This window comes from Tachysurus fulvidraco, chromosome 18 (genome assembly GCF_022655615.1).
Source record: "Tachysurus fulvidraco isolate hzauxx_2018 chromosome 18, HZAU_PFXX_2.0, whole genome shotgun sequence".
NCBI classification, from domain to species: Eukaryota; Metazoa; Chordata; class Actinopteri; order Siluriformes; family Bagridae; genus Tachysurus; species Tachysurus fulvidraco.
Window position 1 is genome coordinate 781948 of NC_062535.1, and position 27500 is coordinate 809447.

General features: G+C 42.5%; 4 protein-coding genes across 5 annotated transcripts in view; 3 read left to right on the forward strand and 1 right to left on the reverse strand.

Moving 5' to 3' along the window:
• The window catches only part of ern2 (endoplasmic reticulum to nucleus signaling 2), a 16836-nt gene extending 7686 nt beyond the window's left edge, over positions 1 to 9150 (forward strand). Inside the window, exons 7-22 of the mRNA XM_027142910.2 lie at positions 104 to 208; positions 333 to 600; positions 687 to 765; positions 839 to 992; positions 1298 to 1425; positions 1528 to 1656; positions 1817 to 2057; positions 2229 to 2319; positions 2569 to 2758; positions 3075 to 3174; positions 4084 to 4283; positions 4717 to 4864; positions 5798 to 5925; positions 6129 to 6252; positions 6514 to 6581; positions 7163 to 9150. Of these exons, the coding sequence (XP_026998711.2) occupies positions 104 to 208; positions 333 to 600; positions 687 to 765; positions 839 to 992; positions 1298 to 1425; positions 1528 to 1656; positions 1817 to 2057; positions 2229 to 2319; positions 2569 to 2758; positions 3075 to 3174; positions 4084 to 4283; positions 4717 to 4864; positions 5798 to 5925; positions 6129 to 6252; positions 6514 to 6581; positions 7163 to 7333 (2324 nt within the window). The 3' untranslated portion in view covers positions 7334 to 9150. The remainder of the gene's footprint in view (positions 1 to 103; positions 209 to 332; positions 601 to 686; positions 766 to 838; positions 993 to 1297; positions 1426 to 1527; positions 1657 to 1816; positions 2058 to 2228; positions 2320 to 2568; positions 2759 to 3074; positions 3175 to 4083; positions 4284 to 4716; positions 4865 to 5797; positions 5926 to 6128; positions 6253 to 6513; positions 6582 to 7162) is intronic.
• A 425-nt stretch (positions 9151 to 9575) lies between these two features.
• Positions 9576 to 15275, reverse strand: plk1 (polo-like kinase 1 (Drosophila)). Its single transcript, XM_047802827.1, has 11 exons — positions 14664 to 15275; positions 13387 to 13555; positions 13055 to 13199; positions 12871 to 12964; positions 12523 to 12745; positions 12355 to 12421; positions 12124 to 12224; positions 11962 to 12039; positions 11472 to 11626; positions 11140 to 11322; positions 9576 to 10082 (listed from the first exon to the last, which is right to left on the reverse strand). The coding sequence occupies exons 1-11, from the start codon at positions 15024 to 15026 to the stop codon at positions 9885 to 9887; spliced, it is 1776 nt and encodes a 591-aa protein (XP_047658783.1). The 5' UTR covers positions 15027 to 15275; the 3' UTR covers positions 9576 to 9884.
• A 2627-nt stretch (positions 15276 to 17902) lies between these two features.
• On the forward strand, positions 17903 to 25361 carry palb2 (partner and localizer of BRCA2). Of its 2 annotated transcripts, none has more exons than XM_027142708.2 (12): positions 17903 to 18224; positions 18710 to 18769; positions 19633 to 19786; positions 20136 to 21161; positions 21307 to 22526; positions 22651 to 22806; positions 23035 to 23117; positions 23607 to 23768; positions 23997 to 24113; positions 24201 to 24288; positions 24465 to 24610; positions 24977 to 25361. In XM_027142708.2, the coding sequence occupies exons 1-12, from the start codon at positions 18186 to 18188 to the stop codon at positions 25194 to 25196; spliced, it is 3471 nt and encodes a 1156-aa protein (XP_026998509.2). In that variant the 5' UTR covers positions 17903 to 18185; the 3' UTR covers positions 25197 to 25361. The 2 variants fall into 2 exon arrangements, with proteins under 2 accessions (XP_026998509.2, XP_047658690.1); XM_047802734.1 differs by having other exon boundaries at positions 18090 to 18224; positions 20183 to 21161.
• A 961-nt stretch (positions 25362 to 26322) lies between these two features.
• ndufab1a (NADH:ubiquinone oxidoreductase subunit AB1a) overlaps positions 26323 to 27500 on the forward strand; it is a 2740-nt gene continuing 1562 nt past the window's right edge. Inside the window, exon 1 of the mRNA XM_027142806.2 lies at positions 26323 to 26522. Coding sequence (XP_026998607.2) covers positions 26367 to 26522 — 156 coding nt within the window. The 5' untranslated portion in view covers positions 26323 to 26366. The remainder of the gene's footprint in view (positions 26523 to 27500) is intronic.

Here is a 27500-nt window from a genome sequence, read left to right on the forward strand (position 1 = left end):
AGTCTGTGAGTGTGAGTGTGTGTGTGTGTGTGTGTGTGCGCGCGCATGCGTGCGAGTGTGTGTGAGACTGGACAGACTATAAAAGTTGTGTTGTTTTATTTAGAGTACATGATCACCATGTTTGACACCAAGACTCAGGAGCTGCGCTGGAACGCGACCTATAATGATTATTCAGCTCCACTGTACGATGACCAAAAATACGATTACAGTAAGTTCCATCTATACACATGCATTAAAGTGTAACTACATCATTTTAAGCCCCTGTGTGTGTGTGTGTGTGTGTGTGTGTGTGTGTGTGTGTGTGTGTGTGTGTGTGTGTGTGTGGAACACAGAGATGTCCCACTTTGTCTCGAGTAGTGATGGTCTGGTGGTGACGGTGGACCGCGACTCAGGTGACATGCTGTGGATGCAGAAGTTTGAGTCCCCTGTAGCCGGAGTCTACCTGTGGATTCAGGACGGTCTGCGGCGAGTGCCTCACCTCACCGTCGCTACGGAAACACTGCGATATCTCACATTCATGGCACATAATACACACTCACACCCCATGAGGTGGACCTACCAGTTTACACAGGAGCAGCACAGCACCAAGACACAGCTTGTGTAAGTCCTGCACACACAGTGTAAGAGATGGAGGACGTCTGTGTTAATCTGCTCTGTAGCCATGAAACGTGTGTGTTTTTCTCCAGTCCCTCTCTGTATGTGGGGAAAATGAACTCTCACCTGTACGCCTCCACCTCTCTCGTCCATGAAGGAGTCGCTGTAGTGGTGAGTTCCTCTCTCATCTGTCGTCATTCATTACATTGTGACCTTTTGACCTCTGACATTTTCCCCCTGGCAGCCTCACAGCCTCAGACTGGCACGTATCGAAGGGCCAACCACGACGGGCGTGACGGTGGGGAATGGGCGGAGCGAGTGTGAGATCACACCCAGCACTGACGTCAAGGTTCCACCAGGAAGCACCAACCCACTGCAGAACCAGTGGCTGCTGATAGGTTCGGATCCCATTTTTGGTGAATTTTGTCAAGGAAAAAAGAATTGTGTTTGTAGAACTTGTGCTATTGTACCTGTGTGTGAGAGAGAGTGTGTGAGAGAGAGTGTGTGAGAGAGAGTGTGTGAGAGAGAACTTATAATGATGTTGATGTTGCTCCTGGGGTTCACGAACCTCTTCACCACCACAAGATCACAATCCTCACAGGGGTTCATTAACAACACAAACTGTGAATGCAACAGATTTGTACTTAATGTTAGGGCTTGTGTGTGTGTGTGTGTGTGGGTGTGTGTGTGTGTGTGTATGTAGGTCATCATGAAGTTCCCCCTGTAGCCCACACCACCATGCTAAGAGACTTCCCAGAGAACCTGCAACGTTCTGGTGACATCATCCCTCCTCGAGGTTCCTCCTCCTCATACAGACCAGGAGCTCCTCCAGTGGGTTCAGTTTTAACATGATTTAATATACTGTAGTCTTTATCCAGCTGATGCTGTATATATTTTGTACAAACACTTGATTGTTTGGTATCTTGTGTGTAGATGCCTCCATTAACACATGAACGTTCCTACACAACGTTGCCTGCCTCTTTGACCTCTGACCCTGTCACCTCATTCCTGGTCACACTGCTGCTTGCCACACTGCTAGCTTTCTTGTTCACCTACAAGCGCGTAAGTTTCTTTTTCTTTTGGTATTTTAAAAGATATCCTGTGGCCAGGGGGACACCTCCAGCTGCATCATCATCATCATCATCATTTACAGACATATCCTGTACCTTTGTATTTTTGGCCTAAGAGCAGCACCGTATTATATCTGTTTGTTTTTCACCAGCACAACATAAAAATGCAGAGATCAGAAGAAATGATGAAGTCACGACCTTTAATAGATAACACCAGTCAGACAAGTCAGGTTTTGCCCACAGGAAATGACATCATCGCTTCATCGTCAACTCACAGCGACGGCAGTCAGTCAGACCACAGCAGCTCGGTCTCGTCCAATCAAACCCGGCCTCGCTCAGACACTCAGGACTCCGTCATAAAGACTACGTCTAATCTATCAGGAGAGTCTGAGGGTGAGAAGCTCCTGGTGATGTTTGTTATAAAGTCAGCACACTCATCTTTATCATTCACTTCGTGTGGGTCAAACAGTAGCTCCATGTGGAACGTTCATATTGATCTAAAGTGCCGTTCCTCACAGAACAGTCATTTTTTTCCAGATTTAAAAAGTTTTATATACATTTCAGCCATGAAGCCTGATGTGATGGAAGTGGGTAAGATTTCCTTCATCCCTACTGAAGTCCTGGGACACGGTACAGAGGGAACGTTTGTCTTCAGGTGAGATCCTGGATCCTGTTTGGTGTTTGTCACAACACACAAAAGAGTATATATTAATAATACAGTTAATACACTTGTATTATAGCGATAATATGTTAATGCACTTGTTTCCATAGCAACAGCTCATTTACAGAGACATGTACAGACAGGAAAGGAATGTTTAGATACAGCAATGTTAGTGTAACAAAGAGGAATAATAATAAACCTTCTGGTTGTTCTGTGCGTGTTTGTGTGTGTGTGTGTGTAAAGAGGTCACTTTGATGGGCGACATGTCGCAGTCAAGCGTATCCTACCTGAGTGTGTGGAGTTTGCTGAGCGTGAGGTTCAGTTGCTGCGTGAATCAGATGAACATCCTAACGTCATCCGTTATTTCTGCACAGAGCGAGACCGCCAGTTCATCTACATCGCCATCGAGCTGTGTGCTGCTACCTTACAGCAGGTGTGTGTGTGTGTGTGTGTGTGTGTGTGTGTGTGTATACAAATTACTGCAGCTCAGCTTAGTGTGATGAAGTGAAGTTAATAATGGCTTGCATAAGTATTCACCCCCTTTCACTTTCTCCACTGTGTGTAGTTTTGTCCCAACCCGGGTTCTAAATATATCCTGACATTTTTCATTTAGTATTTAAAATAAAACTGTAATAATTCTAACGTTAGACATTTTTCTATCGAGACATAATTCTGATCAAATCCATTTTAGGCGAGAATGTAAAACTGCTCTTGGGGTAAAAGTCTTGCATGCATGTGTTTGTTTGTAGTATGTTGAGGACCTGAGCTGTCTAAATTCACAACTGGACCCTGTGACTCTGCTGGAGCAGACGATGTGTGGACTCCATCATCTTCACTCCCTCAACATCGGTGAGCTTCCGGCGTCATGGCGACCGTATCAGTAGCAACAGGATCCAGACGAATATTCCTGATGCTTGTACTGCTGGTGTAGACAGACAGACGTGCAGACGAGACAGACAGACAGACTGACGGGCAGACTGACAAACAGACAGACAGACAGACAAACAGATGGGCAGACAGATGAGCAGACAGACAAACAGACAGACAAACAGATGGGCAGACAGACAGACAAACAAATGGGCAGACAGACCGACGGGCAGACAAACAGACGGGCAGACAAACAGACGGGCAGACAGACAGACAGATAGACAGACAGATGAGCAAACAGACAGGCAGACAAACAGATGGGCAGACAGACAGGCAGATAGACAGACAAACAAATGGGCAGACAGACCGACAGGCAGACAAACAGACGGGCATGCAGACAGACAGGCAAACAAATGGGCAGACAGACCGACGGGCAGACAGATGAGCAAACAGACAGGCAGACAGACAGATAAACAAATGTGCAGACAGACCGACGGGCAGACAAACAAACGGGCAGACAGACAGACAGACAGACAGACAGACAGACAGACAGACAGACAGACAGATGAGCAAACAGACAGACAGACAAACAGACAGGCAGACAGACAGACAAACAAATGGGCAGACAGACACACAGACCGACGGGCAGACAAACAGGCAGACAGACAGACAGACAGTGTTTGTTAAAGTTCCTCCCTTTAGAACATGAAATGAGGCTAAAATATTAATTGAAATAAAGTTGACATTCTTGAGAAAACATTAATGTTGAGTTCAGACACAATGCTGTTTGATGTGATGCTGCTTGATGTGATTTCCTGTTACTTTAGGTAGCATTATAAACATTTGTGTACATTTATAAACTCTTTTATATCTTTCTCTTGCATTTATCAGTTCATAGAGACTTGAAGCCTCGTAATATCCTCCTCTCGACGCCCGGAGCTCTCGGGCGAGTGCGAGCCGTGATCTCCGATTTCGGATTGTGTAAAAAACTTCCAGACGGCCGGCATAGTTTCAGCCTGCGCTCCGGAATCCCGGGAACAGAAGGCTGGATCGCTCCGGAATTACTCCTGGGTGACGGGAGGGGAAACCCTGTACGTTAGGATACTAATAATAATCAGCTTTATACCACAGCTCTAATCAACTCTTGAATCTGATTGGTCAGGAGAAATCCTCCTCGAAAGGATTTAACATGGAGACATTTTCTGTAAAGAGAGATTTATTTATTTATTTAAGGAAGGAGTCTCCGGTGCCAGAGATGAAGCTGTAACTTTTCACTATCTGTTCAGAGTAAAATATATCATATGTTCTTTTATTCCCAGATGATTGTTGACCGGTTGATTTGGTATAAAAGTGATAACACTTTGATGTGCTGTTACAACGTTGCCATAGTAACAGTCCATCACACCATCTTACCTACAGCTGTGTAACTCTGTGTGTCTTAATGTGAACACGGAGGAAAGAATGTTATAGTTATAATCTTTGTCCGTGTGGCGTTTTGTGTGTGTGTGTGTGTGTGTTGTATAGACGAGTGCAGTGGACATTTTCTCAGCAGGCTGTTTGTTTTATTACGTCGTATCGAGAGGACAGCATCCGTTCGGGGACACGTTACGTCGCCAAGCTAACATACTCTGTGGAGCCTACAGTCTGGAGAACTTCATGGAGGATATACACGGTGCGCACGTGTGTGTGTGTGTGTGTGTGTGTGTGTGTGTGTGTTTGTGTGTGTGTGTGTGCGATTTAACATATTATTTAAACTTTACGTATCACGTTTGTTCCTCTTCTATAACACCACGGACTAGCATGTTAATGAATGATAGTGACGTAACATACGGCTAAGTACGGTGACCCATACTCAGAATTTGTTCCCTGCATTTGACCCATTCAAAGTCAACACACACAGCAGTGAACACACACACCGTGAACACACACCCGCAGCAGTGGGCAGCCATTTATGCTGTGGCTCCCGGGGAGCAGTTGGGGTGTTCGATGCCTTGCTCAAGGGCACCTCAGTCGTGGCCGGCCCGAGACTCGAACCCACAACCTTTGGGTTACGAATCAGACTCTCTAACCATTAGGCCATGACTTGCCCCACGTTGATGGAACGTTCAGATTTAGCCACATTTACAAAGCAGAGAGAAGAGAGAAGCATAACAACAGAATGATGTCTGGACACTGAAAGACCACCTCCTGTGCTGGTGTTCTTTTATAGGGTGCCATTACTTTTGTCCTATTCATCTATTTATTTATCGATTTATTTAACTTGGTTTATGGATGAATTGAGTCATTAATATGAACTGACAGAATGCGGTTGGTGTGAAGCTCAACTGAAGCTCGAGGTTCCTTTACACTTATACAAACTCTGGAGTCAAATGTAGGAACGTTTCTTATTTTCATCTGAATAAAGTTTGAGCTTTGTGTAGGTGAGAGAAACGTTTGTAGTAGGAATAAAGTTTGAGCTTTGTGTAGGTGAGAGAAACGTTTGTAGTAGGAATAAAGTTTGAGCTTTGTGTAGGTGAGAGAAACGTTTGTAGTAGGAATAAAGTTTGCTTTCTTCTTTAAACTGGATTCTGCTTTAAAAATATTTTATGTGTGTGTATGACTTTAGAGGACGTCATTGCCAGAGATTTGATTGAGATGATGATCAGTGCAGATCCGGAGTCCCGCCCCTCCACCGCCTCCGTACTAAAACATCCGTTTTTTTGGAGGCCGGAAAAACAACTGCAATTCTTTCAGGTTTGTAAGTTTGTAGAGTAAAAAAATACTGTATTTATTTCACAATGTGAACTGAATGTGATAAAAATCAACAGAAAATCAATCAACATTCTGTTATATACATGTACTGATTCCTTGTGTGTGTGTGTGTGTGTGTGTGTGTGTGTGTGTGTGTGTGTGTGTGTGTGTGTGTGTGTGTGTGTGTGTGTGTGCTTGTGCTGTAGGATGTCAGTGATCGTATTGAAAAGGAGCCAGCAGAGAGCCTTATTGTGGTTCGTTTAGAGACGTCGAGTCGACCGGTGGTCAGAACCAACTGGAGAATGCACATCTCAGCGCCCCTACAGGCCGGTTAGTGGAACTGCAGCCATGTTTTCCACACCACCTTTTAAATCAAACATGTCTGTGAATATTAAGACTAAGTCTAACACCGAATGTATTCCACATAATTTCACTGTGATCCGTAACACCATCACCCCGATGAGCCAGTGACTGAGAGGACATCGGGTTCTGACACGAGCAGTTCATCATCCGTGTGTGTGTGTGTGTGTATGTGTGTGTGTGTATGTGTGTATATACACTTTATCTCCGCTTCTCTGTTCTGTCTGTCAGATCTGAGGAGATTCCGCACGTATAAAGGGAACTCAGTCCGAGACCTGCTCAGAGCCATGAGAAACAAAGTGAGTGTTTTATTGCTTGTATTATGAGAACTGATCAGTGTGTGATGTTCCACATGGTTTAATATTAGCGCTTTTTTTTAAACATAATCTAGTTAAAAATATTATTCTTTAATCTTTTCTTTATTATTAAACAGTATTTTATAAATAATACATTGACTTCGGTGCTTGGCCACTAATAATTAAATATATAACAACTTTATAGAATTATTATTTACCTATTATATCATTTTATTATTACTGTAATAATTATTATTATTTTATATATAATATGTAAATCACCTGAATGCCATTTTATCTCATTTCATGTCTAATGAAACAGATGTGATTTCAGTTAGTGACCTTAACCAATTAGTGTGTGTGTGTGTGTGTGTGTGTGTACTGTGTGTGTGTGTATGTGTGTGTATGTATGTGTGTGTGTGTGTCTCTGTGTGTGTGTGTCTGTGTGTGTGTCTGTGTGTGTGTCTCTGTGTGTGTGTCTCGGTGTGTGTGTGTGTGTGTGTGTCTGTGTGTGTGTCTGTCTGTGTGCGTGTCTGTGTTTGTTTGTGTTTGTGTGTCTTTGTGTGTCTGTGTGTGTTTTTCAGAAACATCATTATCATGAACTCCCAGCTGAGGTTCAGGCGGCGCTCGGTGAAGTCCCAGAAGGCTTTGTGGCGTATTTCACCTCCCGTTTCCCGCGGTTACTGCTGCACACACACACTGCGCTGAGCATCTGCGCTTCTGAGAGACCGTTCCACCCTTATTACCACAACTAACACACACACACTGAAGTCATCCCCACACGTGCTGCAGGTGAAGCAGATGTGAAGCAGAACACAACGTGAGGACTTCGGTGTAATGACACTGTGTCCTGAGTCGTGGAGCCAGAAGACTTCCAGGCAAAAGTTTTAGCGCCGTTGTTTCCTGTGGAGCTGCTGATGTGACCAGCGTCCGGCTTTTTAGTATTTTTTTTATACGACAGTCCTGATTCCTGATCCATGAACTACTGGTGCAGTGGATCGGGTGACGTTATTAAGCCTTAATGAGCTATGAAGTGAACAATATGTAGCTTCAGCTGCTGTTGTTGTTTAACAGGAGTGTGTGCTGTGTTCCTCCACCCTAATCACCATGGAAACGGATCTCTGAGGGTTTAAACCCTAAATCCCTGATGTTTAAATCAGTGCTAGACCAAAACCTCGACTGTAAGGTCAAACTGGACACAAAAAAATCCAGCTGTAAATCCGTCTCCAGGTTTTTACATCTACACAAACCTCCATCCATCAGTTTATAGCATTTTATTTATTTAGTCTACGCTGATAGGTTCATAACGTTTACTTCAGTATTTCACACACACTGTTTTAAAGGAAACCAAGTCCATACATTTATAAAAAAATAAACAAGATGAGCTGGAATCAGGACTAAAGTAATGGCACCCTGTAAAAGGAAGGTGTGAGTGTGATGTTTGACATGCTGCAGTGGTGAGATTAGTAGAAGCTCTTTTACGTTGTGGGCGTGGCTAATTGTGTCATGAACACACTTGGTAATTTAATACTGAATGAATTTCATCATGTTCACACACGTTATAAATCCGGTTGGATTTTTAAGCTCCATTTGACCAGGAAACCATTCGCACCCCATTTTATTAAAGAAGAGTAAGAGCGGCTCGGTGCGAACAGAGTAAATGAGTTGTGTTACGATGGTGATCCCCAGCGCTCCACGAGGTGAGAGACAGCACAGTTCTGCTCATGTGGAGTTCTGATCATGTGGAGCTCTGACCACATGGAGTTCTGACCATGTGGAGCTCTGATCACATGGAGCTCCGACCATACTTCACTGCACAAACTTCAAGCTTCTAAAAACATTCACAAACCTTTACTTTAAATCCAGATCTGCACAGTGCACCTCTAGGAGATTTTGTTTCCTGTTGGTCTAACAGATAAACTGCATCATTTCCAGTTTCTTGCATAAGTATTTACTCCCCTGAACGTTTCTACATCCTGTGGTGTTACGACCTGGAGGTGTGAAGCATGGTGATGTGAGCGTCCTGTTGGGGTTAAACGTAGCTCACCGCTACGGTTACATTTTATTAACTGGCACAAACATGAAAAGTTCTTTAACAAGACACTGTAGCTAACACACATGGTTTTCATATAGTCTTAACTTATTTTTAAACATCTCAGAACTTCATGTGCAGATATTAAAATTGCTCAGTATTTTTTATCGATTTTTGTTTAAGCATTTTTACAAGCAAGTTGTTACAGGAAACACTTGGTCAAGTTTTAAAAGCTACATATACCAAGATGTAGATGTTCAGTTTGTCCTTCCACTGCGTTCTCTACAAATCCCTCACAGTAAGAATCACAAGAGTTAAAGTTCTACAGATTTTAAACAACCTGAAGTCTAGAAGCTTCCTCTTACAGTCAAGACTTTCTACAGAAAGGGAAGGAGAGTTGGCTGTAAGTCACCGGTGTTTACATCACTCTGGGTTTATCTCAGTTACATGAAGTTTTTTTTATCATCATCATCATCATCATCAATGCCATGGAGAGATTTCTTCTTGCTGGAAAATAAATCTTACCATCTTTGAAGTCTTTATGGTCGACGACATGTTCTTGATTTTGATTCTGGGATTTCGTTGGTGGTAAAAAATAAACTCACTTCAGCCAGCAGATATATTTAAGTATTTATAAAATAGTTTAAATACAAGTTAACTCCACAAAAGACATCTCATACGGGACCCATTTTAGTTCCTGGGGTTAATTTAGTTCTTCTTTCACAAGAACCCAAAGTCAGCTGTGGCTAAAATATAGCAGCATTATTGCTAAGCTAAGTGTTCACTGCTAAGTGTTTATTGCTAAGTGTTCATTGCTAAGCTACGTGTTTATTGCTCATTTCCAAACATTTAGATGTGTGGGGTTTTAGAAGACGGTGTTTATGGCTGTAACAGTAACATAAGCACTAGCTAAAGACCGAGTGTTAAACACATTCAAGCTTAAAATAACATCAAAATTCAGCAGCTATTTCACCAAAAAAGAGCTTTATAGCTTTATTAAATTGAATACACTCAGTTTAATATCATTTAACTTGTGGTGATCTCAAGTAGAGCCATAAAAACTTTTATAAAAAGACAGATGAAAAAGAGAAACATTAGAAAAAAAATTCAAGGAAAACATTTAAACAGAGAAAAGAATTTACATGATACAGCAGACGAGGAACGTGTTCGAGCTTTCCCTCCTCACCAGACGAAGAGACAGACAGAGGACAGAGGGGAAAGTGTACAGTTTGGAAAGGCCGAGTGTCTGCAAGCACACAGTCCGGTGTGGTGTGTTAGCGGACGGAGGATACGGTGGTTTTAGAGGCCAGAAGTTTCTCCACCATGCTGCGGGCGTAGCGCAGGCGTGAGGCGAGCTCCTTACAGCAGCCGAACTCCTCGATCAGACTCATCTTATAGGTGCAGAATTCACGTCGCTCGTTAATGTAAGTCACAGCACCCATGAGGGGACACACGATCAGCTTGGTGTGGTCCTACAACCACGAGGGAGAAACACATCACATGAGACCAACAAAACCGAACATTACACAATTAACATGTAGTAAAAACCTCGGACAAAAACAGGAAAAAAAAAAGTTCTGAAATTCTTCATTAGAAATCAAAACTCTACTGAATCGATGCACATCTTCGCGAGCGGCCTAGATTTCATGATCTTCACCTACATGACGTACCCAACTAAGTGGCACAGCTCCCATATACTTTGCCCCACAGAGGTGAGCCTGGTCTCATTGGAAAGAAGACAATCTCTAGTTTCTGATACAAGTGTCAGGGCGGTTCTATTAAAAATACACTGCTGTAAAACAAATCAGGAGCTAAACAACAACTCAGGGTCATAGCCACATGTCATAGCTTTCACCAGAAAAAGTTTGAAGTCAAAAGACTTAAAAATGGATTTTATATGATTTTTTCTCTACAGACATGTCTGTGCATTGTTGTTTTGCTGGTTTGATTCGATAGACTACAAATCTGACACCTCAGTGTAGGTTTATAAGCCTCCCATGAGAAGTGAGAGCCGAAAGAAAGGACGGAAGTGAACTATTGTTTACAGTTTTCGGTCAGAAGCGTAATTATTGTGAGGCGAGCAAAGCGTTTTGGATTAAAAGGCTTAGATATTCCATTTCCTTAGACTCTTGGGGATTTATGAAAAATATGAAAAATTTCCAAAACAAATTGTTTTGGAAAATATTACCTCAGTGAAGAAAGGGAAGAGTTTAAAGGTAAGTAAACAACTGGACTAGCGCCACCTAGTTCAGGTGACTATCAACTTGATTACATTTTACTGACTGCTATAAATCATATGCTTTGTGTGGGATTAATATAATCCTGAGAGTCTAAGCTTTCAAACAATATATAACATCAACATTGGGAACGAATAGAGACAAATTAAATCAGCAGTGACTTGGGGTGAGTTGGATCATACATTCGGTTCTTCTTTCAAACGGCCCTTAACTACATGACCCCCGTGAATGAAACGAACACACGTGACACGCTTGTGTAGATTTGTCCTTCCAGTGTGACAGCAGTACAAACCTGGAAGAAGTTGATCTGCACCGTGCCGTTGCTCAGGTGGAGCACGATGGCGCTCTTGGTGCGGAACCAGTGGCGCAGGTAAGGCAGGCGCGTGAGCTCGTCTCCGTCACGCGGCGTGATGTTAGCACCTGCCTTCAACAAGTGCTCGCTCATGTAGTTCCTGAAATACTTCATGAGTGTGATCTAAAGCACAGAGGGGTGGAACAAACATCTCTTAAAGAACATACAGGGCTTTAGGTGCTGAATTCAGTAAGGAATAAATAACAAACGCGTGCTGTTACAGGACACTCGGTGTAAAATGATCACCTCACACCACCTCACTAACAGCATACCTTCTTGGAGAGAGCAGAAGGGTAGGAGCTCACGCTGAGGTAAGACTCCGCCCCGCCGCGGTCGATATACTGCAGACTGTCTCCGTCTTCGTACATGATCAAGCGAGTGGAGTCATTGAACAAAACGCCGACACTGTTATCAGACAACTGGTATCCTGCGGTGAGGAGAAGACGCTCCGAGGTTTACAAAGAGTTCAGAATTGAACTGAGCACAAATAAACAAGCTGGTGTTCTTTATTCAGAGGGGAACATGCTCATGGTGGGGCTCAATATTCTGTGCAATATCATTCATCACTTCACTACTTGTTGTGTGACTCTTTACTAGACGCTTATTGGCCTTTTGGCTCCTTTAACGACGAGCAGCATGAAAATCAATTCTGCTCCGAATCAATAAGAAAAGCTCCAGGGAGCTTCAGTGTTCAGCTGAAGGCTACAGTGTGTGTGTGTGTGCGCGCGTGTGTGTGTGTGTGTGCGCGCGCGCATGTTGTACCTAGGCCATATTTATCAGAGTAATCGACCCATTTGCTGATCCAGAAGATGGGGATGCAGGCCGGGTCCTCCGCTTCCTCTGTTGGACAAGAAAGGTCATGAGTTCAGCCTACACACTCAGATCCAAGTCCTACAGCTGTGTAAGACACTTTGAAGACGTTACCTTGCCGTACGAACTCCCTCTCAGACGGTCTGGCTGCGTTTAAGCTGGTCAACTGTTGCAGCATGTCGACCAGGTGACAGTCAGGCTGTTCTGATCCGTCTCTGAAACAGGAGAACCAGGTTAGGATTAGTTGGAGAGGAACATTTACTGAGTTCTGGAACTCTGAGGAAAACAGAAGGGGTGCTGAGCAAAAAAAATAAAAGGAAATGCAGAAACCTGTCAAATTCTGACCTTTGCAGGTTCTCGTCTTTCAGCGGCTGCTCCACCTTTCCCATTTTCTCGATTGGACTGTCAGTTTCTGTCATTTAATCACAAGAACATGCTCAGAGTCCACGTCAGGCTTAAAAATCAGAGTGTGTTACACTCAATAAGCAGGAGCAAGCCTGTGTGTGTGTATACCTTTATTGAAAGCAGAGAGAGGTTTTCGGTGCAGACCAGCCTCCAGACTGGAGGGGGCGATAGAGAACCTCGGTGGGACAGTGAGGCAGGACGTTGGGAGTCTCAGTGGAACATAACCCGAGGTGAAGAACTCGTCTGACAGCAGGTCGGCGACAGAGGGGCGGAGCGTGGGGTCAGCGTGCAGCATCCGCCGGATTAGTGCCGTAGCTACGGGGTTAATGTGCTGCAGAGAGAGTGGGGGACGTTTCAATCAATCCAATAAAAAGAGAAAAGAATCTCAACATGTAAATTAAACAGAAACCCAAATACCCTACAATATGTTCATTAAAGCACATCCATGTTGCTCACCCTGGGAATGGTGTACTCGTTCTTTTTGATGCGGACGTACGTCTCCTTCAGACATGACGTCTCAAACGGCGGCTTCCCTACCAGCAGCGTGTACCTAAGATAGGACGGGTTTTAATCAGAAACCAGCTCACGATCAACCATCTAAACAATTCAGTCAGGAGACAGCGCTGTTAGCAGTACGTACAGAATGCAGCCCAGTGACCAGACATCCACCTCAAAACTGTGACCTTTCTTGCACAGCACCTCGGGGGCGATGTAGTTAGGAGTTCCACACAGTGTCTTCTTCCTCTCGCCATCAAACTCGATCTTGGTGGCCAAACCGAAGTCACCTGAGAAACAAGAGGGTTATAGGACTGTATTTCACAACTTCTGATAACTTTTTTTGCTCATACTTCCTTGATGTCATTTCCTACTGGCTTTTTGGTTAAGTGCTGATTGGTGCATCAGTCGATGCCCATCTACAGACCTACAGGACGCTTGCTTACAGATCACAGGACTAACATTAAGGTTGCTCACCAATCTTAACCTCCATGTCATCGTTCAGGAACAGGTTTCCCAGTTTGAGGTCCCGGTGGATGACCCTGTTGTTGTGGAGGTAGTGGACACCCTGGATGGTCTGACGCACAAAGTATCTGGCCTCAGGTTCAGTCACAGCCTTCCTGCGCTTGTGCAGCTCCAGAAGGGACTGAAAGTACAAACAGAAAATAAAAATCAGATCACAACGTGGATCAGTGGGTCATTATTTTATTATTTATTGGTTTTTATTACCAAAAAAAAAAGCTTACAGATAGAAAAAGGATCAAATCGACAAACACTAAATAAATTAAAGGACTTAACACTAAAATAAAACACTAATAAAACTGATATGACGTCAACAAAACAGTTTGTCAAATTTTACATTAAAATAAATATCTTTAAATTAGATAAGAGGTAAAAAAAATTATGGGGGAAAAAGTAAAAACGATTTAGTTTATTTTTTATTAGTAGTATTTTTTTATTTAATTATTATTTATTGAGCAACAGACAAATTAACAAACTTGACAATAACAAATACAAAGTATGCTAAGGGGGGAATTAATAATAAAATAGATCATTAATGTTTTCAGTGCCTTTTGCTTTAAAGACAATCTTACAGAATCAATAAAGTTCCATTTCTTTTTTAAATGATATGAAACACGGCTTTTCTCCAGAAAAATTATATTTTTATACGTCTTTATTCAAACCACAGCGCTGGTGACGTCACATCCGGCCGTTTAAACTCCACAGACGCCGGTGCAAGAAAGTTTTAAACTTTGTCCAGATTGACAGAAGAACACAATAAAAACTGGTTAGTTTACTTTAGGGGGTAAATAAATAAACACTGCAGGTAAATAATAATGACTTTATTTACGTTGTTTGGTGTTTAGCGTCAGCAGCCTAGCTGTGACTGGGGAGTTCGACCGTTGGCTGCTAACAGGAAAAGCTAGTGTGGCTAATGAAGATGCTAACAGGGAAAAGCTGAGTGGACATGATGCATTTTCACAGAAATACGGGTGGTTTAATACCCCACATGTCTGTAGATGAGGAGATCTAGTGCACTAGGTGTTTATTAAGGTGTTTAGATGCAAGAGCTGTGATCTAGTGCACTAGGTGTTTAGAGGTAGGAGCTGTGATCTAGTGCACTAGGTGTTTAGAGGTAGGAGCTGTGATCTAGTGCACTAGGTGTTTAGAGGTAGGAGCTGTGATCTAGTGCACTAGGTGTTTAGAGGAGCTGTGCACTAGGTGTTTAATAAGGTGTTTAGAGGAGCCCTCACCCTTCTCCTGCAGATCTCCAACACCACGAACACGAAGTCGTCGTCCTCGAAGAAGCCGTGGAAGCCGACGACGTGCGGGTTGTCCAGGCTCTTGTGGATGGCGATCTCCGTGCTCATCTTCTCCTTCTGGTGCGGTTTCATCAGCAGTGACTTGGGCACGACTTTCCCAGCGAACACCTCCTTAGTGTCCATGTCTGTGATCTCGTAACACTTGGCGAAACCACCTTTACCCAGGAAGCGTCCTCTCGTGTAGCGCTTCATGGTCCGTGGGTCCACCAGGATGTCTGGGATCTCCTTCAGAGGAGCTGACTTGGGGTCAACTTGTGATGAAGGCTTCACCACCTTCGCCATACCAGCGCTCATTGTTCTTCTCTCAGTTTAAACAAACTTATAGTATAAATAAAGCGACACAGATGATGTCCGAATTTAAATAAAAACCCCAACTGAAACGCTGTTATCTGAACAAATACACACCATGAAGACCTACACGAACATAACTCCACCTGTATTTATATTAAAATAAAAACTAATAAACGTGCCCCACAATAACACTAGTGTTCTTCTCCCTGACGCCCAACACACACACTGACTACTGCATCTTTTTTAAATTCTGTCCTGTTCGTTAGCGCCGCCTCTGATTGGCTCTCGCGTTACCGTCGTTTCTGATTGGTTCACCTAATTTTAAATTCCAAGCGAGTACAGCGAAGGATCCTGGGATTAGATGGTGCCGTTGTACTTCCTATTAAAAGTCCTGAGCACGTGCTAAAGATTATTATTATTATTATTATTATTATTATTATTATTATTAGATGTGGGAGTAAGTCACACATGTGCGAGTCACAAGTAAGTCTCAAGTCATGAATGTCAAATCAAAGTCAAGTCGAGTCTTTTTTAATATTTGCCAAGCAAGTCTCAAGTCTCAAACTTAAGTCTGACTCCAGTCAAGTAATATGACTCAAGTCCCCATCTCTGATTATTATTATTATTATTATTATTATTATTATTATTTGTTTCATATGTTGAAACTAGCAAGACAACTTCCCAGTATATTAGCTATAAACATCCAATCCCTCAACAGCTCCTTCTAAAAATAATCATGTTGTACGGGAGGGGGCACGGTGGCTTAGTTTTTAGCATGTCTGCTTCACACCTCCAGGGTTGGGGGTTCGATTCCCACCTCCACCTTGTGTGTGTGGAGTTTGCATGTTCTCCCCGTGCCTCGGGGGTTTCCTCCAGGTACTCCGGTTTCCTCCCCCGGTCCAAAGACAGCCATGGTAGGTTGATTGGCATCTCTGGAAAATTGTCCATAGTGTGTGAGTGAATGAGAGTGTGTGTGTGCCCTGTGATGGGTTGGCACTCCGTCCAGGGTGTATCCTGCCTCGATGCCCGATGACGCCTGAGATAGGCATAGGCTCCCCCTGACCCGAGAAGTTCGGATAAGCGGTAGAAGATGAATGAATGTTGTACTGGAGACTCCTTCCATACATGTTTATGTTAAATAGACATCTAAGTAATGTCACATTCAACTGAAGCTGAATAGCCAGACCTCTGACTGATAAAAAAAACAAAAACAACTTTGATTCTTGGGCTTTGGTTCATTCAACAGTGTTCAGCATGACGTTAGTCTGCATAACTGCTCACATCACCTACAGTAATCACCTCAATACAATAAATATGCTTATTTTGCATTAATATTAACTTTAGATCCGCCAACACAGGCACATTATGTAGTTAAATCTATAACAGTGACCGTAAATCTCATCACTAAACTTAGGATCACTAATATATAATTCTACCAGCATCTTCCGACATGTGAAGACCTTCATCTTTAAGTCTGTAACCTAATGAACACGAGATTAACAGTTCAGACGACCGGCAGCTCATGAAATGTTCTGAATTTGAGCATTATTCTGAGGAACAAACCAAACAATTTCTGCAAAGACTAGATGACATCTAGAAATATTGACATATAAGTGCAGGGAAACAACTGACTAACATTTTCCTGCCCCAATCAGGTCTCTCTTTGTGCTTATCGTCACTCAAGACGTCCCTGATAACAGCAAATACTGTGTGGTGGAGTCTGAGTAAATCAGAGGTGGGGCTTTTCACAAGTCACTCATGTTGCTTTGGGTGTGGGAAAAGAAGATGTCAGGAGAAGATAAAACAACATTCACTGCTTGGTTTTTCTTTCATTTTTGCAGAATTTAATTGCAGGTCAGAACTAAGGAAACTGAGAGAACTTGAACCTCATATCCAATAGAATGTGAGGAATCATTCCTGATAATCACTTTGATTTATCGCACCTTAACAGCATCATATCTAAAATATCGGATTCATGATCATTCTTCTGGGATGTGATAGCTTAGTGGTTAAGGTGTTGGACTACTAATCTGAAGGTCATGAGTTAGAATCTCAGGTCCACCAAGCTGCCACTGCTGGGCCCCTGAGCAAGGCCCTTAACCCTCAATTGCCCAGTTGTATAAATTGAAATCAAATGTAAGTCACTCTGGATAAGGGTGTGTGCTAAATGACAGAAATGTATATGTAATGATCACCTGACACTGTGTGGTTCATCTGGGTGTAAAAAATGAACCTTTTAGCATTTTAGCAAAATGTCACAAGTAAATATTACACTAAAAAATGTCTGATTTGATCGGATTTGTTTGTTATTAAAAGGAAGCTGTACAGTTTTAATTCTTGGTCTATTTTAATAAACCTATTAATAAACAGTTACCAGAGTCATTTGTTCATTAAATATGTTTTGTTTGTAAATTGATTCTTAATCAGAAAGGAACTTTAGCATGTTTTTCTGTAATAATTTAATTCATTTATTGTATAATGTATAAATTGTCTCTATATGGTTATGTGCTGTTACTGAATAAAAACATTGCTTTAAACTTGTTATGAGTTACTAGCTATATCAAATATAAAATAACACACATTTAATAAGTATTTCTTCTTTCCTCAGGAATATATAATTTATTGTTGTGCTTATTTGCCTTAATAATGTTTGAGATAAAAATGGATATTTTTCTTCACAGAGTCAGACATCATGCATCGAGCACGATAACCGCTCCATTACATGCAAATACATTTCCATGTGATGATCAAATAGCAAAAAAAATATGTACATGCAGTTATAGAAATATCTTGTTATAAAATTTAAAGATAATATAAATTATAAAATACATCGAAAATCGACTAAACATGAACAACACTTTTCCTCACGTCTCGACATTTAGTTATCGATTACTTTTGCCTGCCGTCTTCAGTCGCGGGAAATTTGTCATCTGTTTATGAAGAACTTCACAGATTTATAACTAATTTACAATATTATTATAAACTGAATTATAGCTTTAACCCAATGTGTAATTAAGCTTAGGTAGGACAGCATTGTCAGATAGGTATATGTTTGTTTATCTTACACTAAACGTGTTTAAACGTGTAGTTAGCACTTAGCTAGTGAAAGTTTACCTCAGAACTGGTCACGTGCTGTAGTGCACTACACCTTTACTGACCACAATGTCACAGGAAAGTCTAACGAGCCAAGATAAAGAAGAAGTGAGTGCTTTAAACTTCGTCTTTTTACAAATTAATAAGATATTTTCCCCCTGAAGATTCTGACAGTTAGTGGCGAGTCGTACGCGAATGAGTCGGTTCATTGAATCGGTCAATTATGAGATTCGAATCATAGTTGTACAATTTTATGAAACATCATCAGCCATAATTATGCAAACATATACTGTATCAGAATGGTGTAGAAATAGGCAAAATTATTGTTGATCTGAGCTGTTTACATGCCCTCCTGAATGACTGTGTTATAATCTGTAGTTAAAGTAAATGACCTGGTCAGTGTATTATATATACGTGTTAACTCATCTTTAGATTTACACCACTTTTAGATTTACACCACATTTAGATTTACACCACTTTTAGATTTACACCACATTTAGATTTACACCACATTTAGATTTACACCACTTTTAGATTTACACCACATTTAGATTTACACCACTTTTAGATTTATTATTTCTGCTTTCTTACAGCTGAAGAGGCGACTGGAGCTGCTGCAGAAAGAGTATGACAGAACGGCCCAGAGATTACAGGCATGTGTGTATGTGTGTGTATCAGTGTGTATGTGAGTGTATCAGTGTGTATGAGAGTGTATATGAGTGTGTATGACTGAGTATGACCGTGTATATGAGAGAGTGTTTGTATATGAGAATGTATGAGTATATGAGTGTGGGGAGTTGTGGCCTAATGGTTAGAGAGTCTGACTCCTAACCCTAAGGTTGTGGGTTCGAGTCTCGTGCCGGCAATACCACGACTGAGGTGCCCTTGAGCAAGGCACCGAACCCCCCCAACTGCTCCCTGTGTGCTGCCATACTTAGCCGTATGTCACATCACTATATGAGTGTATAAGTATATATGATTGTGCTTGAGTGTATATGAGAGTATATGAGAGTGTATGAGAGTGTATGAGTATAATTGAGAGTGTATGTGAGTGTATGAGAGTATACGAGAGTGTATGAGTGTATATGACAGAATGTATATGAGAGTGTATATGAGTGTATAAGTATATATGATTGTATTTATGAGTGTATATGAGAGTGTATGTGTGTGTATGAGAATGTGTGCGTATATGAGTGTATACAAGAGTGTATGAGTGTGTATAACAGAGTGTATATGAGAGTAAGTATATATAATTGTGTATATGGGGTGTAAGGTGTGTATGTGTGAGAGTGTATGTGTATGGTGTGTGTGTGTAGGGTGTGTGTTTGTATGGTGTATGAGAGAGTGTGTGTATGGTGTATGAGAGTGTGTGTGTATGGTAGCCTGTGTTAATGGCCTTTTGCTGTGGATTGATTTTCACACACAATGTAGGACTGATCCCAGCTCCGATCCCGGCCATGATGAAGTGTTTACTGAAAGTTGTAAATATGTGTAATTCTGTGTGTTTGTGTGTTAGCGTGCTGAGCGGAGGGAGGTGGTACGTAAGCATGTCCAGAGCAGAATCTCCGAGCAGAAGCGACTGCTGCACATCAACACCTCTGTCATGTTGGAACAAAGCTCTTCTTCCTCCCTGGAGCAGCTTTCTAACTGCAGTGTTTCTTCAGACACCAGTAAGTGTCCTCATAAATATTAATAATAAAACTGCATATTTCAGCACTTTCTGTATACTTTATTTATGAAGTTAAGAATAAAGATTGTTTATCAGATATTACACACTTCAGGCTAACTTACTGTTCATTGTTTTAACATACAGTGGATATTTTACTAATTTTTTGATTCAAGAAACATGAACTGTCTCATATGTGTTATTAAAATTGGCTTGTTTAAATAATTAAATGAATTGTAACGCTCTCTGTTATGTGTTTCCATATAGTATTTTTAACTTAATGGTCCATATTTTATAATGACGAAGGTGATGATGATGATGATGATAGCTGTATGTGTTTTGTTTCCCCTCAGCTAGAGTTCATTTCCATTTACCTGCCGTCTCTCCGTTTTCCACCCAGACGTGTAAACGAAGCCCATCTCGGTCTCATCGTCTCCGCTCCAAGTGCAGCCTTCTGCGTCTGCAGATCAGGGAGAGAGAGTCTGATACTGAAGAGCGTCAAGACAAGACAAGGGAGGGAACGGGGGAGATGTGGCAGGAAGAGCAAAGACAGATAGAGAGTGAGCATGAGTGGATCCCCGAGGAGAAGGACATGACGAAAGGACAGACCGAAGAGGAAAGAAGTCAGAAGGAGGAGTGTAGCGAGCAGACAGAAATGTTGAAGGACGCTTTGGAAAAAGATGTAGAAAACTTGACACCAGAAAATGAACAATTAGTAACAGAGAGTTTTTCTGTCAACCAATCACCTCTAACGAAGTTGTTAGAAACTCACAACCCTCCTGCTGATCAGTCAGCTGTAAGAAACTCCCCATCAACCTCCAGTGATCATTCCATCCCATCTAATGAAACATCTAGTCAGTCCTGCTCCATTTACAATGCAGAGAAAAGTCCAGAAAGCTCAGATTTCTTAACATCCTGCACCCTAATTGAAGGTTTGCCATTTCCCGTTGAGTATTACGTTCGTACCACCAGGAGAATGGCGTCGGCTCACAGCTCTGTGGATCTGAATGCTGTGATCCAGAGTCAGCTTTCAAACGGGCGGGGCAGACGAAGGGCAAGCAGAGGTCGTGTTGCCTCACAGACTTTGTCTGAAAAACCTGAAAAAAGTGTCAGTAGAAGACGTGGTCAAAGAGGGCGGCGAGGACGCAAGAGAGACCGTGAGTCTGATCTGTCTGGTCAGTCCGAATCCCTCGTCATATCCCAGTCTTCCCTTCCGCAGGAAGAGTCGGAGCCAACACGATCAACCAAACCCAACTCAGACCCTGCTAAGGAGTCTCAACTCAACTGTGAGCTCTCCACAGATTCACAAGTCTATCCAATTTTCAGGAAGAAGTGCGAACGGACCGGTGTGTCTCGTTCTCAAATGTCTACAAGCTTTGGTAACTTCTTTAAGGCTTAAAGCTACTATCTATCTATCCATCCATCCATCCATCCATCCATCCATCCATCCACACATCCACACATTTGTTCTCATTGTGAAATAAATTGTATATGTCTTTCTAACATGTGTAACTTTATTTCCAGGTTCGTCTCAACTCCTGACCTCATTAACGTCTCTCACGCAGGCTCTGAGAACAAAAGATTTCCAAAACCTCAGCGGTCTGCTAACGATATTTGACGTGCAAGACTTTCACCTTCCTGACGATGAGTTTGGCCAGCTGAAACTGGAGCGACTTTGCTCATCCTGCCCCAACTTTAACACGCTCACGTACGGCACACGGTTCAGAAAGAACAGGAGCACGAACAATCCTGAAGGTGGACAGGGGGATAATAAGAAAGTTGTTTTGGACTCATTACCACACGGTGCTTCGTTAGAAAGTCGTCTTCCTTTGATGTTTACTGCGCAGTCACAGGTGGAGGTGGAGAACACCAACCAGTCAGTAAGTGAGATTACAAGCCAAACTCTGGATAAGATGCAAGAACCTGTAGGTCTTTTACACAGATCTGCCACAAACCAAACAGAAACACAGCAGAACAGAGAAGCTGAAAAACACACGGAGCAAATCACGTCAAATGATCCTCTAACACTCTCCGCTAGCAGGAGTTTAATGCTAAACCTTAGCATGTCCTTGACATCACTGACCCAGAGTGATCACAATACCTCTCTCATCTCTCTGGGAGTGACCCCTAACCTGTTAACCGTGTCTCCTTCCTCACAGCTCACACATTTCATCTCCATGCCTTCGCCTCCTGATCAGGATGATGCTTCAAAACAATCTGAGGAGGAACAGAATAACGGAACATGTGAAAACATTAACACAGAAGCGAGCGACCTTTTAATAAGCCCTCAAGTGCAGCTACAGGGGTGTGAGCATACTTACAGCAAGAGTTATAGTTCTGATGGCTCTAAAATGGACGTTGAGACACCTGAACCAGTGATAAAGTCTGAAGTGGAGATACCAGAGTGTGGCATTTCTGATGTAAAAGGTGAGATGGAGGTGAAACTCATAGCACAAGAAAGAAATGCAGAAGGTCAGCAAACTGAGAGCCAGCCTCAAATAGTTTTTACTCATTCTCAAAATGAAGATGCTGATGAACTTCACTCCATCTCTGACCTGGAATTTCATTCAATAAGCAGAACGTCACAGTGTCTAGATATTGGCAACGTGTTAAACAATGAGACCTCAGCACTTCCTGGTGTTGCAGCCAATCAGAGAGAAGATAGCGAGGTTACTTTATCTTTGGATTTAGTTCAAACCAGTCAAACATCCAGTGGATCTCTCCGGAAAACTCATACACTGAAGGTAATAAAGTCTTTAGCAGAGTCCTTAACAAAATCCAATAAAACACAGAGCTGATTACAGATAATACAGTGTGTATGTCGGGAACTTGGAGTGTTATTAAAGTGTTATTCGTCTCCGTCTTCAGGCGCTGGATGGAGGGTGCGTGTTGGATGTGTGTTTATTGCGGTGGTCATCTTCTGATTGGCTTGTGTGTGTGGCCGGAGAGTGGAGTGTGTGTGTTTGGAAGCAGAATGATGGAGACCAGCAGTGGAGACGTCTGTACACTTGGACCTTTACACAAGTAAAACACACACACAACTCTAATGTCAATATTTATGGCCATTTCTCTCTTAAATTGTACGTAGCGACGCCATTGTTTTAATGTATCTTTAATTTATTTTTGTTTTGATTTGCTGAGTTAAATAACGCTTTTATTACAGATATTCGTTCACTTTTTTAAGGATATGAAGCAATATTTTGTGGAGAAAAATCCACCTCATCTCTAATCTCTGAATGTGTTTTTGTGCAGTCGGTGATCTCTCTTCAGGGGATTCCTGACTCTTCAGCTCTGCTGTGTGTGTGTTTGGGGAGGCTGGAGATCACAGAGGCAAGGTAACACACACCAACACACACACACGAGCACAGACACATACACAGGAGCACAGACACACACACTCACGCATACACACACAAGCACAGACACTCACATACACACACACAAACACACACATGAGTACACACACATACACAAACACAAGCACAGACACACAGAGACACACATGTGCACACACAGCCATATTGATGCTTGTAGACAGACCAAAGCTCATAAACATTTTTACACACAGACAGACAGACAGACAGACAGGTCTGTGCAGACAGACAGATACACATTAACATGGCGATATAGACAGACTGACAGACCACCACAGATCTGTACATCTATTGGAGATTGTATATACACTGTACATCTACTCTGATTTTATTTTCCATTTTATGTTTATTTCATGTTACTAGTGTTATATAAATTATACCAGACTCTCTGATTAATCAGAACTCTGTGTGTGTGTGTGTGTGTGTGTGTGTGTGTGTGTGTTGATGTAGGATACTGTACTGCCAATTTACAGACAGTGAGTTCTCTCAGTTTGAGCTGTATAAAGGAGCTCTGCAGGCTGTACTCGCTGTGTCGGATCACAGGGTGACGTGTTGTTCTGCTAAGGGAGCTCATCAAAATGTCCAGGTGTTTACACTTTCTCAGGATGGCAGGTAATGCTAACACACAACACACACCACACACATACATACACACACACCACACACCACACACACGCGCACAAACACACCACACACACCACACACAAACACACACACACACACACCACACACACACCACACACACACACGCACACACACGCACACACACTCCATACACACACACACACACACTCCACACACACACACACACACACACACATGGCTGTTTCCTCTTTGCAGGATTGCAGAGACTCTGTCCCTGGTCCCTACTTATGAACCCATTCAAACCCTGGTCATGGTGGAGAGGGAAACAGATGCTCTGATTGGTTGGACAGAACACAGGAGTTTCCTCATATGGTGAGAAATTCTGCTTCTAATCCCAGTCCTGTTCTTCTGGTGAAAATCAGTTTTTATACACTTACAATTTTTTTTTGTAAACCTCAGGAACATGAAATCCGGCCAGTTGCTTCAGACAGTTCGTCTGACGGAGAGTGTTTCCACGGCAACCTGTCTGAGAGGATATTCCTACAGGGTAGGGGAGTAGAGCCCAAATCACACCATTTATGTGATGCTACAAACTTTTGGATTTCGATCCAGAAGTTTCAGATCAGCACTAGTGAGTTCTGAAGTGGAGTGATAAAGTCTCTCTCTCTCCCCCACTCTTTCCCTCTCTTTCTCTCCCTCTCTCCCCCTCTCCCTCTCTCTCAGGGTGTGCTGTGTGTGTTACTACAGCAGGCGAGTTCATGCCATGAAGAAACTGGTTGCACATTATTTACTCTGATTGCCATAAATCCTCTCACAGGAAAATATTTCAGTCTGAGCAGCATCACCTCCCCATCATCTCCCTCAGAGCGGTAACGTTTTCCTGGACTAATATAACTGATACACCTTAAAAAAAACATTCATTTTAATTTGGTGAACTGTGAATTGTGTCACTTCAGATTGTGAATTTATCATCATGTCACTCCAAACATTACTGATTAACATCACTGTTACTGTCAATTAATGAGAGACGTAAGTTTACAAATCAAAGCTTCTCTGTAAGGAACAATGAAAACAAACAGTTAATGCTAAAGCAACAGTTTATCGTAGTGACTAGTTAAAAGCTAGAATACAGGACAATAGTGTATAAAAAGAATAAAACAGATGAGATGTTGAGTGTGAAATAAAGGACAATGTGATGGATGTTAAATGAAATGTTTCTCTCACTCTGCTCCCAGGTTGGTAGACGCTGATGTGTGTGAATCTGCACTTGTGGGTGTTTTCCAATCAGGTCTGACTATATGGAACCTCACAGGGGGCGTGGCCTGTGTGTATGCAAATGAGTCTGTTGAATGGTGCCGCCTGGCACGGTGGGCGGGGCCAAACACACTCCTTACAGGTTACCTGAACGGGGACGTTCATATTTATCAGTTCAGTACTACTGATATTAGGAGATGAGTGTGTTTAGGTAAAGCACATTATTTAATAAATGTTTATAACCTAAGACTAGATAGATTTGTGTTAAATAAAACACATACATGTGAAACCCAACATGTTCTTTATCAGTAAAACTCTGTAAAGGTTACATTTTACTTGCAAAATAAAATATTACTTTTAGAGGGACATTTTAACACCTTTTTCTGTGTGATGGATTTTGTCAGGGTTTTTATGCATTTATATATTGTATTAGTAAGGGTTAGTGGCTTAGTGGTTAGCACGTACGCCTCCAGGGTCGGGGTTCGATTCCCACCTCCACCTTGTGTGTGGAGTTTGCATGTTCTCCCCGTGCCTCGGGGGTTTCCTCCGGGTACTCCGGTTTCCTCCCCCGGTCCAAAGACATGCATGGTAGGTTGATTGGCATCTCTGGAAAATTGTCCGTAGTGTGTGTGTGTGAGTGAATGAGTGTGTGTGTGCCCTGTAATGGGTTGGCACTCCGTCCAGGGTGTATCCTGCATCGAAGCCCGATGATGCCTGAGATAGGCACAGGCTCCCCGTGACCCGAGAAGTTCAGATAAGCGGTAGAAGATGAGTGAGAGTGTATTAGTAAGACCAGGTGGTGTTTGTAACATGACAAGCTGCACAGAATAAAGAGGCTGTATAACAAGATCATTCCTCAGGATTTAATGTACAGATCAGAGATGACTTGTGTCTCATCCATACATGAATATAAATACACAATAAAGCGCTAATGTAATAAATAATGAGCTTCTCCTGTAACACTGAGCCCCATAGAGTTTACTGTAATTAACATAGCCATGAATCCTCTGTGTGACTCACAGCAGCTTTTCAGACTCAATGCCCACGTGTGTAAATAAGGTAGATTTATTTTAATATAAATATAATAAAAGTCTTACTGAATAATTGTTTTAACATTTCTGAAGCTAATGTAGATGAGTAACATAACAGTGTAATGGTTAATACTGAGCCGTTATAAATGTTAAATGTTATTTATTAATGATGTGTTAATTTATAATCATAATGTACATTTATATAAGTATATATGTAATAGATGTAATATAGATATGTAGTTTAATTCTCCAGCTCGCTAGGTGTCAGTGCTGAAACCCTCTTTAAACACCACAGAAGAAGAACCCAGTGTGTGTTGAGTTGCATTGTGTGACGGTAAAGATGGCGGCGCGCGTCCTCTCCCGCTGTGTCCGGTCACTGAACCGCGGTGTGTTGCTGCTGTGTAACCGGTGTGATGTCACACACACACAGCTTCCTGTCTCTGCTCACAGACTGGTCTCTCACCTGGCGGCGGGACACAAGCCGCTGCTCCAGCAGGTCAGTGTGTGTTTCTGTCCCGGTGACCGTCAGGCGGTGACCTCAGTGTAAAGTGTTCAGTGTCCTCAGTGTAAAGTGTTCAGTGTCCTCAGTGTAAAGTGTTCAGTGTCCTCAGTGTAAAGTGTTCAGTGTCCTCAGTGTAAAGTGTTCAGTGTCCTCAGTGTTCAGTGTCCTCAGTGTAAAGTGTTCAGTGTCCTCAGTGTAAAGTGTTCAGTGTCCTCAGTGTAAAGTGTTCAGTGTCCTCAGTGTAAAGTGTTCAGTGTCCTCAGTGTAAAGTGTTCAGTGTCCTCAGTGTAAAGTGTTCAGTGTCCTCAGTGTAAAGTGTTCAGTGACCTCAGTGTAAAGTGTTCAGTGTCCTCAGTGTAAAGTGTTCAGTGACCTCAGTGTTCAGTGTCCTCAGTGTAAAGTGTTCAGTGTCCTCAGTGTAAAGTGTTCAGTGTCCTCAGTGTAAAGTGTTCAGTGACCTCAGTGTAACGTGTTCAGTGTAAAGTGTTCAGTGTCCTCAGTGTAAAGTCCTCAGTGTTCTGTGTAAAATGGTCAGTGTCCTCAGTGTTCAGTGTCCTCAATGTTGTGTCCTCAGTGTTCAGTGTCCTCAATGTTGTGTCCTCAGTGTTCAGTGTCGTGGGTGTAAAGTGTTCAGTGTAAAGTGTTCAGTAAGAGTTTCACTTCTTGTAGAAAACAGACGGACACACAGACACACACAGACGGACACACACAGACGGACACAGACAGACAGACAGACGGACACACAGACGGACAGACAGACACACAGACGGACACGGACACACAGACGGACACACAGACGGACACAGACACGCAGACGGACACGCAGACAGACACACAGGCAGACACAGACAGACGGACACACAGACAGACGGACACACAGACAGACGGACACACAGACAGACGGACACACAGACAGACGGACACACAGACACAGACGGACAGACACAGACGGACACACAGACGGACACCTGA